Source organism: Sander lucioperca, chromosome 8 (assembly GCF_008315115.2).
Source record: "Sander lucioperca isolate FBNREF2018 chromosome 8, SLUC_FBN_1.2, whole genome shotgun sequence".
NCBI classification, from domain to species: domain Eukaryota; kingdom Metazoa; phylum Chordata; class Actinopteri; order Perciformes; family Percidae; genus Sander; species Sander lucioperca.
In genome coordinates this window covers 4465360-4476915 of record NC_050180.1, presented here as the reverse complement: position 1 = coordinate 4476915, position 11556 = coordinate 4465360, and the positions used below count along the sequence as shown (strand labels likewise).

Below are 11556 nucleotides of genomic sequence, written 5' to 3'. Positions count from 1 at the left end.
AATAATCCTCTCCCAAACCCAAAGTTGTCCTGACAGATATGTCTGTAAAAGGAATAGAAAAATAAAATAAGGGCAATTGAATAAATAAAACTCTTAGACAATATGAAGAAAAATGTATTTTAAAAATATCAAAACTATCCCTATACATTCTTCATACGTTTGTTATTGCATGGAGCTATAAGAAGTTGCAGTATTTAGACGCTGAGGTGCCAGTGCCCTGCAGATGATTTGCCAGATGTTATTGAATTTACATGTGCACATTAGACAAATGTATATGTGGAGGCTCATGTTAGAAATGACAAAAATAAAAACTAATGCTAAGCTAAAATCAAAACATACTAAGTAAATTTGACTTTCTACATAAAATATGAGAAAAAAATGAGACTGTAAGTCAAAAATTCAGCTGATCTCATAATTTAGACTTTTGATCTCACACATTTGAGGCAGTATATCTCATATTTTGGACGTGCTATCTCAAAAATGATGACTTGTTTTGGTTTTGACTCATTTTTAGACAGTAGCCTATGTTAAAATTATGAGAAACTAACACTATGTCACAAGTAAAATCTTAAAGTCTTTGAATAAACTTTGAATAATAAGTCAAACTTCTGATTTAGTTTGTCATATTTATTACTTAGATGGTCAACGTTTCTACGTAGCTCAATTTTTTTTTTTATTATACAATATTTCAGAATATAAATCTTATGGCCAACATTTCTCACATTGATCAGATTGTCAGTATTACAGTGCAATATAAACAAAAGTGAAGAAGATACAATGAAAGCCATAACAAAAAAATTATTAATAAATCAAAAAAGGAAAAGAAATACAATGGAAATTGTAATTGTTTCATTTCAATCTGGGGTCGGATTAAATGAAAGGTCTGATAAACACTCATAACGATCGTATCGCACAATTATAATTAAATCGGTATTGACGTTTCAAATCTGCGTTTCCATTGATGTGAAGGCATGACCCGCCCTACTCTGCCTCTGATTGGTTAGGTTTAAGCATTAAGGAGTTTGGTTTGGTCAGGGTTAGGGTATGGATACCAGTGTAAGCCAATCAGAGGCAGAGTAGGGCGGGACATGCCTTCGACATCCTAGGAAAAGAAATATCAAAGATCCTCTGACCTCATTTTTTTCATTGCTTTTTTTCAAACACAACAATAATGCGCATGCGTCAAGCCGTGACGTGTCGAGAAAGTGTCAAACAGAAGGATGTAAAAATGATCGAAAACACTCGAGATAAACTTACTAGGATATTTAGTAGTCGCCCACAGCGGCAGTTTGGATAACCTCACCCCTGGAGTCAGCCGTAGCTGTAAATGTTATAGACTAACCACTCCTCTTCAGTTGAGCTGAGGAAATAGGTTTAACTTACTTTTGGACCCGCGACATTGACCGTCGAGCTAAGTTAGTTAGCGACAGTTGAGCTAACCGGACTCGGTGAAGTAGCCAAACTAAACAGTAGCATGGTAACGTTAACCGGCTTATTTAACATTACCATGTAGTTAATGTTAAACTGGCAGTGTAAACGTTAGATAGCCACTTTGGTTAGTTTGGTCGTTCGTCTCTCATTTAGCTTTCAGCGCGGTGACGTTAACGTATCCAGCCGGGTAGCTGGCAGCAGGACTGACCTACGGAGAGAAAGATGTCTCGGAGGCGGCTGGACAGTCGCAGCGGGCTCGCAGCTGGTCTGCTCGGCGAAATTCAGACTCCAATCAGCACGGAGCCGATGGAAAGTGTGTATGAAATCACTGGAGAGCTTGGAAGGTGAGTCCAACATTATATGACTGTTGTCCCGGGACTATCAGGGTCCCTGAGGGAGGTTCAGAGGGTCTCCTCCGGGCAGAATGCTGTTTGCACGAATGTTAAAAGTTGTTCCGTTTTGCACTGGTATACTAGGCTTTCATAGGGATGAGTGTATCAATTGTACAATTTGCATTTGAAATGGATCTGGATTGTTAATAGGAAGTCCAACTGGTATATACATAACGTTATTAACAGGGCAGCATTGCATTACAACATTCTGATAAGCTCATAACCACAGTAGCCTATATATAGACCACAGTTTACAATTGTATAACATAAAGTTTGGCATCTATTGACCGACACTGCTTAGGAAAGCCTTATTAATGCAACAGTAAGGAGAGCCTGAGACTGTCATACATTTCCATTTTCATTCAACTCCGTGGTAGTTTATGAAGTATTCTAATTTTGATAATTCTTTATAATCGATACTTGTGCTAGTGCCATACAATTTATTATTACATAGTTAGAAATGACAGTCCGTTTCTGTTAGGGGTGGGAGAAAACATAGAAAACCGTATGTATGACGATTTTTAAAATCGATTCTTTCCCCCAGAATGGGTATGTTTTATTTGTTTACCAATGATTCACCTTAATATTTTGTGTTTCTATGATACCGAAAATGCAGAAAATCCACGTTTTGCACTTCTTTATAAATGCAATAAATGTCAAACTGACATGTGAACTGCATTCTTTTTTTAGAAAACAATCAGTTTTTAGAAAATGTCTCATGATATATTATCTCTAGAAGTGTATTATTCGACTTTTGTTTTTGTTCAAGAAGAAAAAGAAAATCCCAATACTCAATACTATCGAATCGAAATACTTCTAGACTCGCAACAAATGAAAATTGCAATACAAATCGAATCGGCACTCACGTATCATGAAAGAATCCAATCGGGACATATCGTCCCAACCCTGGTTTCTGTATTATAGAAACGGAGTATTGAGACTAAACTAAGTTATATTGTCAGTACAGATTGAAGACAACTTTAAACATGAGAATAAACACGCAATAACTGCCACATATCACATACGGACAACGGAAACATTTTATCTGACCAATTATAGTAATATATTCAAGTCTGCATTGTCTGTAACTTCTGTATTTTCATACATGAGTAGCACAGATCAAGTAATTGAAACTTTAACTGCATTTGGACTTTGGATTGTGCGCTTTAACCACTGTAAATACACGAGCCTCGCAGTGCCAGGGATGACCTGACTGATGGTGCTACAGTAGACCTTTGTCATGTGTTTGGCACTGTGTGTGAGCCATGGCAACAGCTGAGGGTGGATGATCATGCCCTAAGATCTCTGAGGTGTGTTTGAAGGGATGTGTCATGCAAGCATGTACTGTATAATTCTGATTTCAAAACAGGGGGGGAGGAAATGCGCACATGTGGAAACCAGACGTTTAGAAAGAAGAAATGGTACAGGCCACTTCTGTTCACTTATGTGTGTGCAATTTGTCAAACCAGGAAGTTCTGAGGTGCGATATTTTTTTAAGAACATGATAAGGGCAATTCTAGTTCTGCTTTTGTCCTTTTAAGGAATGTTTATTGTCAGCTTCTGTACAGCAAAGTCTTAAAGTAATAAACAGTGACATTTAACAGTGGAGAAATTCAGTTTCACCGCGTTTTATGTATTTCTTTGTCAGGTTGGAACTTTCAGTGGTATTTATTGTCAATCTGTCAATATTTCTTTTTGGAACTGGTTGTGCATTCATCAGTATTTTCTCTATTCACATGGTATGGAATGACGTGTGTAATGTGAGAAGGGTGAAAGACAGTAACAGAAATAATTATAAAACCCAGTCTGCAACTTTGTTTTAGGTTTTATGGTACGCAGCTGAACTAAAGCCCTGTTAAAAATCAGTTCCCTGCGCAGCGTCACACGTCAGAGTTAGTGACTAGCAGGTTAGAATAGCATCCGGCAAGCTATAGAGTTAGAAATGTTTGGCGTAGACCATGTGGTGGCTGTGTAACTGTTAGGGCTGCACAATATAGTTTTTTATCATCGTCGCAATATCAACCGTTGCAACATACACATATCAGGAAAGGCTGCGACACATCGCCGATGACACTTAGAGATTTTTTTTTGTTGTTATTTGAAAGAAACTATCAGTAGAAAACTGCACTTTATAATGTAACTGTCAATTTAGTAGTGCCTTTTATATTCAATTCAATGTTCAATTTGTTCAATAGAAGAATGTTGAAAACGATTTCCTTTCACTTGTTTTAAATTCAACAAGCAATTTTTGCATTTAAGCAGAACTGAGTACACTTTTTAATATTTGTTTATTTATCGCAAATAATATTGTTATCGCGGTAATCAACGTTATCGCATAGCACATATTTTCCTCATATCGTTCAGCCCTAGTATCTGTCACCTTTTTTAAAGTGCTCATATTATGCTCATTTTCAGGTTCATAATTGTATTGAGAGGTTGTATCAGAATAGGTTTACATGGTTTAATTTTCAGAAAACACCACTGCACATTGTACTGCACATTGCTGCAGCTCCTCTTTTCACCCTGTGTGTTGAGCTCTCTGTTTTAGCTACAGAGTGAGACATCTCACTTCTGTTCCATCTTTGTTGGGAGTCGCACATGCTCAGTAGCTAGGTAAGGACTACTAGCCAGTCAGAAGCAGAGTATGAGGGCGTGCCCTGACAGTACCTAGGTAAGGACTACTAGCCAGTCAGAAGCAGAGTATGAGGGCGTGCCATGCTAGCAGCTAGGTGAGCATTATAACGTGTGTTCCAAAGTGACCACGTTTGTCTCTGAAGTAAAGGCTGGACTACAATAGAGCTGTTTGGAGCAGTTTGTGAACAGTGTTTTCTGTTGGAGATGGTAAGTCCCTTTGGGGTGGACTTTGGGCTTTTTCACTTTGTAAACCTATAACGTGCACAAATAGATAAATAACACAATAAAGGAAAGGGGAAAAGGCAAAAAACATAATATGAGCACTTTAATGTTTTCCTTCCCCCTGGTAGCCAAAAGTTGATAAATGCAATCTATCAAAGGGCAGTCGACCAATTGTATACATGAAGATGAGTTTACCTTTTATGAGGAGTGTAAGTTAGGCTGTATATTGTACAATATCAACAAGTTTAGTCAAGAGAAAATACCCCTTATGACATCATCAGTGCTTAGAGATCCAGGACTTTAGTGAAGTGTAATACTGAACTTCTGGAATGCCTCTTTCATAACCGTTTACTACTACTGTATAATTAAAAGTCAAGGATAAAGACAAATGGCCATCACATGTCTTAAATTGCTCATTTAGTGTGATAAGAGTCCCAACATGTATTCAGCTTAGTTCATAAATGGTTGCCAGATACTACAGGAGGCAGGACTATTCAACATGGCATGGAGTATCATTGCTGTGCTTTTAGCTTTGAAAATGTTGTGTATGAAATGCTAAAACTGCATGAAAACATGACTTGTAAGTTAACAGTGATAGGTGGTGCTACAGAGAAATAGCATAGTTTAGCTCCATTGTTCTATCAGAGTCCTTCTGGGTCTGAAACCTTCAGTCACTGCCCTTGGGTTTGTGGATTGCAGTTATTTTTGGATTGAAATAGCTTTTCCATGGCCATGGGGAGAAGTGTTTCCACTAATGGCATAAAATACTCTATCCGCTAAATGCCAAATGTTTGTTAAGTTAGAGGAAGGAAGGTCTAGTTCTCAGGACAATTTGGGGGTTAATCATTTTGCCGGCCTTCTTGTTCAGGTATAGTTTAGGAGATAAACTTTAATCATTTAAGAAAAAAAAAAAGACTAACCATGTGTCATGAATACCAAATAAGCACGGCATGTTTCTGATGATTCCGTATTGTTGGATTGTTGCTTTCCAGGTTGCTCAGTGATGAATTCTTTCCCCTTCCATCTAGTAGCAGATAGACACTTGTATCTTCCCAGTCTTGAGTAACGTGAACAATTGCCCCAATGATCAAGACATGGAGTTAGATAACACACAGTTATCTAATGCCAATACTTGTATAGCACCATTGTCCCAATGCTGCAATCAGTTACAACAAGCCATATGTCATTAGGCCTGAGAATATGTCCAGTATATTCATTAATATCATGTATTGATTTATTTTAAAAGTGTTGTGGAAACATGTTGTGGTGTAAGTTACCATTCTAAAGAGATACAATTTAGTAAATACTGAACATCATTTTCACCAAACTGCCTTTAGCTTTCCTCATTACCATCCACTGTAATGTGAGGGACAGCTGGACAAGTTGGCCTGTGATTTCCCACCATTAACATGTACTGTGAGCCATATTGAAGTGGGACTTTTTCTTAAATTCCATATGACTTAACCTGATGTGTAATACAATTAGAAATCTAAGCCCTGTAACTTCACTAATTGGAGAATGTTAGCTCTTTTAATGGATGAAATGAATTCAATCTGAACTAGTTTTTTTTTTATGGGAGACTTTCTAGTTCTGACGACAGAGTTTGTCGTTTGCTGTGCAGATTGTAAAGCCCTCCGAGGCAAACTTATGATTTGTGATATCGGGGCAAAATGAAAATGAATATGACCTAAACCGTACGCCCACTTTCTGCTTCCTAGGGGGAAGTTTGCGGTGGTCAAGCGCTGTGTGGAGAAGGCCACGGGGAAGGTGTTTGCTGCCAAGTTCCTACGGAAGAGGAGGCGAGGCCGTGACTGCCGGGCCGACGTCATCCACGAGATGGCCGTCCTGGAGGCGGCCCGTAACAACGCCCGTGTGGTCAACCTGCACGCGGCTTACGAGACAGATCACGACATCGTCCTGCTGCTGGAATAGTGAGTTCCCAGCAACGCCAGTGGCATATTCTTTTTACCTTTTTGTTTTCATTTAATAACGTGGCCCATCATATTTAACAATCTCTGAACCTGTCTTAACACTAGGCTAAATGTTTCTTCCACAAACAAGTAAAAACATGCACAGGCAGCAGTATGATCCCATTGAAGGGCACAGTCCTGTTAGTCCAATCTTAAAACTCGCTGCTTTTTCATGTAGTGCTCATTCTTCCTAACAGGTTTGTCTGGATAGCTAGATTACCGTACAGTTTAGAGCTGAAACTCCTGAATGAACATGGTCTTAGGTATCATGTTCTTCTGACCTCCTGACCTTTCGCGTTCAATTATGTTTTCAAATGAACCGGCCTTCCTTGCCTGACATTCATCTTGTTTCTGTGTACCATCAAAACAGAAACTAGATGTGAGGCCCACATTAGAAAGAGGAATACACAGGGGCTGTCTGGAGCGAATCGCTATCATTATCCAACCACACCTCTATTACGTGTTGTTGTTGTTGATGTTGGAGACATGTTAATCCCTTCCCGAGAGCAAAGGACAGCACTTAGTTGATCTAAGACAGTCTGGACAGCTCCAAAAGGGCTAAGGAAAATAACAAATTACAAACCCGAATAACTTGAAATGTTGTAAAATCAGGCTTTGGCTGACACTCTTACCTACAGTGCTTTACAGTGAGTAAGCAGGATTGAGGTTGCTTTCTTGCTGATTCCCATTTTGCCAGGACATGTAGGATCAAACCAGTGGCCCTCTGGCGATGGGTTGGCCCCTGAAACCACTAGGCCACCCTGCAATCCTTGACTACAGTATATTTCCGTTTGTCTTGTTGAAAGTGCATCACATACAAAACTGCATTTAAATGTCCAGTATTGTACTCTTCCTTGGACATTTCAATAGATGAGCAGTCGATGCAGTCTCTGTGTGTGTGTGTGTGTGTGTGTGTGTGTGTGTGTGTGTGTGTGTGTGTGTGTGTGTGTGTGTGTGTGTGTGTGTGTATTAACAGTTTGTTTTCTCCGTGCCCAGTGCGGCCGGTGGGGAGATATTTGACCACTGCGTGTCTGAGGAGCTGCTGCCAGAGGCCCAGATCACTCGTCTGATCAGGCAAACACTGGAGGGAGTCCACCATCTCCACCAGAGCAGCCTGGTGCACTTAGACCTCAAGGTCTGTACACGCACACACACACACAACACACACACACACACACACACACACACACACACACACACAGGTTTGTGGCACTATCTTTGTGGGGACCCGTCATTGACATAATGCATTCCCTAGCCCCTTACCCTAACCTTAACCATCACAACTAAATGCCTAACCTTAACCCTTACCCTCACCCTAACCATAACCTAATTCTAACCCTAATCCTAAAACCAAGTCTTAACCCTCAAACAGACCTTTAAAGTTGTGGGGTCCAGCATTTTGGCTCCACAAAGCTGTTGGGACCCCACAAGTATACTGGACTCCCGGTTTTTGGACCCCATAAATATAGTTTAACAAGCCCACACACACAGTCACATGCATGAGTGTAGCTGGAGTCGAGGGAATCTATTTTTACACGTTCACTCGCTTCACCACAAACTGCCCACTTAAGTGCTTGGCTGTGTGTTCCCTTTTTCATTTTTTTTTTTTTTTTTTAAGTTGGACTCAAAACCCCAATTTCCTATTTTCATGACATAGTCAAGCCCAGAAGTAGCATTCTAGTTGGTACCAGAACCCTTTGGTCAGGGTAGAGTGGGAAAGCTCAACGGCACAGTGTAAAAACAAATTATGATTCTTACACTCCTGTAAAAAGCTGTGAAATGAGGGCTTTGTTACCGGGCATTCACGGTTTCGGATGGATCCCCATGTCCCCAGAATGTTACACTCCACTGTGTGTTATTTCAACATGCAGGAGATGCTGATCGGCTTCAAAACCACAAAATAAACGTGTGTGTGTTTGGTGTAAACAAAAGGAGCTCGTGCTGTACTGTATGTACAGTAACTTTTCTTGTAGAGAATGTTGCAATAGTTTAACTCCAGCAATGTTTGAACAGTGTCATGTGCTCAGGGTGTTTTTCACCGCGCAAATAATCATTTTACAGAAAAGTAAACACCTCTCCCTTGGAGGGCAAAGATTATTATTATTGACCAAGGATTCAAAAGAGAACCTGACTCGTGTTGTGTAATAAGTTTGAAGTACGTACTTCTGCTCTCGCCGTGATGTGTGTCCGCTTTGCTTCTCTCTCAGCCGCAGAACATCCTCCTGACCAGCCTGTGTCCTCCAGGAGACATAAAGATCGTAGACTTTGGCCTGGCACGCAGACTGGGCGCGGTTGGAGAGCTCAGAGAGATTCTTGGCACACCTGAATATGTGGGTAAGGTGGTGTTCATGAAACGTGCTTTGATTACTCCAAAACACGCACAGGAGGGTATGCCGTCACCAGCATACCCACATTCAGTCCGGAAACCTCCTCCAGAGTCAAACCGCTCTTGTGTAATGCTAATAGAAATGCCTTTGTAGGTCTCACTACACTTAATGGATAGATGCATTGTCTTTCAATACAACCCTGCTGTCCCACAGTTCTTGTCCAGCCTTCCCATGTTTTTGTACATTCCTGAAACAGATAAGTAGATGACTCAGCACAACAATAACCATGCCCAAACAGAAATGCAAAACGTCAGCCGTGGTGAAATTCAACAGCGTGCGGTGTGAAAGGCTACGGCAGGAAATTACATGAAGGCATTCTTGCAATATCGAATGACAACTGGCTTTTTCCCCTCTCATGTCTTCTTTCAGCTCCTGAGATCCTGAATTATGAGCCAATCACAACAGCCACTGACCTATGGTGAGTCCGATCCGGCGAAACTGGCAGTGGCCGAAAATGTGCCGCTTGGACCGTCACTTCTATCACCTGGACTCTAAACTAAATCCTTTTTGTAAATGAAAATGAAGGGGGATCCATTGTGAAGCCACAAACCACAAAGTAGCTCCTGCTAAAGCTAATAGCTGTTTACAGTTTGGGTAATCATTTTAATGGTCACCTTTGTTCTGACTTTTGTAAGTGGCCCAAAATTATGGAAATGGGGTTTAGTTTTCACAGAACGATTGACTAAATCAGCCAGCCTTGCGGTGCTCAGCCCACTCGGCTCCTGTACGTATTGTGACAGTGTTCTCACTGTGTGTGTGTGTGTGTGTGTGTGTGTGTGTGTGTGTGTGTGTGTGTGTGTGTGTGTGTGTGTGTTCCTCAGGAGTGTGGGTGTTATAGCCTACATGCTGGTGACGGGCGAGTCTCCCTTTGTCGGGGACGACAAGCAGGAGACGTATCTGAACGTGTCCCAGGTCAACGTGGACTACAGCAGGGAGGCCTTCTCCAGGGTGTCTGAGCTGGCCGTGGACTTCATCCGCAAGCTGCTGGTCAAAACCCCCGAGTGAGTAGAACCACCTCACACTCCATTCAGCCCTCAAGTGAGTTCTTTTTGAATGAAATCCAAATGGAATGTTAGCACGGAGCCGGTTCGAGAGGAGTTTCCAGGAGACAGCCCAACAGTCTGCTCGAGGGGCAGACTGCACACTGCACAGCCGAGAGCAAATAAAGCTCTTCTATTTCCCCCGCACAGACATCAAAACATGTTGCTGTAGCAAGTATGATAGGATGAACGGGGGGGATACACCGCAGTCCTAGTTCTGACTTCTCTGTCATATTAAGTTTTTTAGTGAGGTTTTAGTTTGTAATCTATATATAGGAATAAGTCTGGTCACCTTGGGCTCTAGGAACATTTTCTGCTGTTTTTTAGACCAAATAATTCATGGAATAATCCCCAAAATAACCTGTTGCATGTTAATTAGAGTTGGAATCTTCTCGATTTATGTGTCCGAGCATTATTCTGGATGTGTTGTGGTGCTGCAGAGACGTCCCAGCCTAGAAATCCTCCCCTACAGACTACAGAAAACATCAAAAATCGCATAATCCTTTTCTTTTATAAGAATGATAATAATGATGATTCCCTCCAACGTCGTGAGTCATATCGCCAATGCAATATCAGCCAAAATAATCGCAATTAAGATATGTTCCTCATATGGTGCAGCCCTACTGCGAATCGTGAATGGTAATGTTTGTTTGTTAGCGTGGGAGTGGGAGTGTTTAACGCTGTGCTCGGCCCACAGGGACCGGCCCAGCGCTGCCGAGTGTATGAGCCACCCCTGGCTGTGGCAGCTCTGTCTCAGCCCCGACCACACCACCGCCACCCGCACCGTCCGCGACAGGAGCTGCGGCACCAAGTGGGCAGCCCCCCCCGAGGACCCCGAGGACAAGGAGAACTTCCTGGACTCGCCCCACTCTCACGCAAAAAGGTTTCGCTTCGACGAGGAAAGGCCCGCCGCTGGAGACGGTGACTTTTGAAAACGTAAAAAAAAAAAAACGGGAAGAAATTGAAGTTGAAGGCAGGGATGCTCACTCCTTCCTGTGAGCTTTTAAATTCTTTTAAGCCTCCGGAAAAACCAGCAGTCCGCTGTCACCACTCAAAAGTACTTAGGTTGTGTTATATATTTCACTAATTTTCAAAAATTCCAAGATCGACCACTCAGACCAAAGATAACCAGCTAAAACGTTGAGATCTCTCCCTGATCCAGCGCTGTTAAAAAGTGCAAATTGTACAGTATGTCTTAATGAATGCAGTGTGTTTAACCTCAAGTGTTCAATACCTTTTCATTGTTCAAACCTCTGGTGTTTTCCAGTTCCACTCTGTGTTGGGGGGGGTATCGCTGTTCCTGTACTGATGAAGGCTAGCGTGGAGTATTTCTAGGGAAATCTATGCAATGCTTCTCTTGTACATTTTAAATCTATTTTCTAAAACCTTAAAGAAGTTAGCAGCGCTCTGCCTTAAGACCGGGAAGTTAAGTGTTCTTATGCTTCAGCAGAAACGGGCGAGTGTGAGAATCGAGATAAGC

General features: G+C 41.5%; 1 protein-coding gene across 1 annotated transcript; it reads left to right on the top strand.

The window, feature by feature from the left end:
• The first annotated feature begins 1171 nt into the window (after positions 1-1171).
• On the top strand, positions 1172-11293 carry stk17b (serine/threonine kinase 17b (apoptosis-inducing)). Its single transcript, XM_031289791.2, has 7 exons — positions 1172-1775; positions 6398-6610; positions 7646-7784; positions 8857-8983; positions 9406-9454; positions 9858-10037; positions 10774-11293. The coding sequence occupies exons 1-7, from the start codon at positions 1654-1656 to the stop codon at positions 11006-11008; spliced, it is 1065 nt and encodes a 354-aa protein (XP_031145651.1). The 5' UTR covers positions 1172-1653; the 3' UTR covers positions 11009-11293.
• The last annotated feature ends 263 nt before the right edge of the window (positions 11294-11556 follow it).

Coding starts and splice junctions, on each gene's coding strand:
- stk17b (XM_031289791.2), top strand. CDS start 1,654: ATGTCTCGGAGGCGGCTGGACAGTCGCAGCGGGCTCGCAGCTGGTCTG. Junction 7,785..8,856: donor TGGTGCACTTAGACCTCAAG/GTCTGTACACGC, acceptor CTTCTCTCTCAG/CCGCAGAACATCCTCCTGAC. Junction 9,455..9,857: donor ACAACAGCCACTGACCTATG/GTGAGTCCGATC, acceptor TGTGTTCCTCAG/GAGTGTGGGTGTTATAGCCT.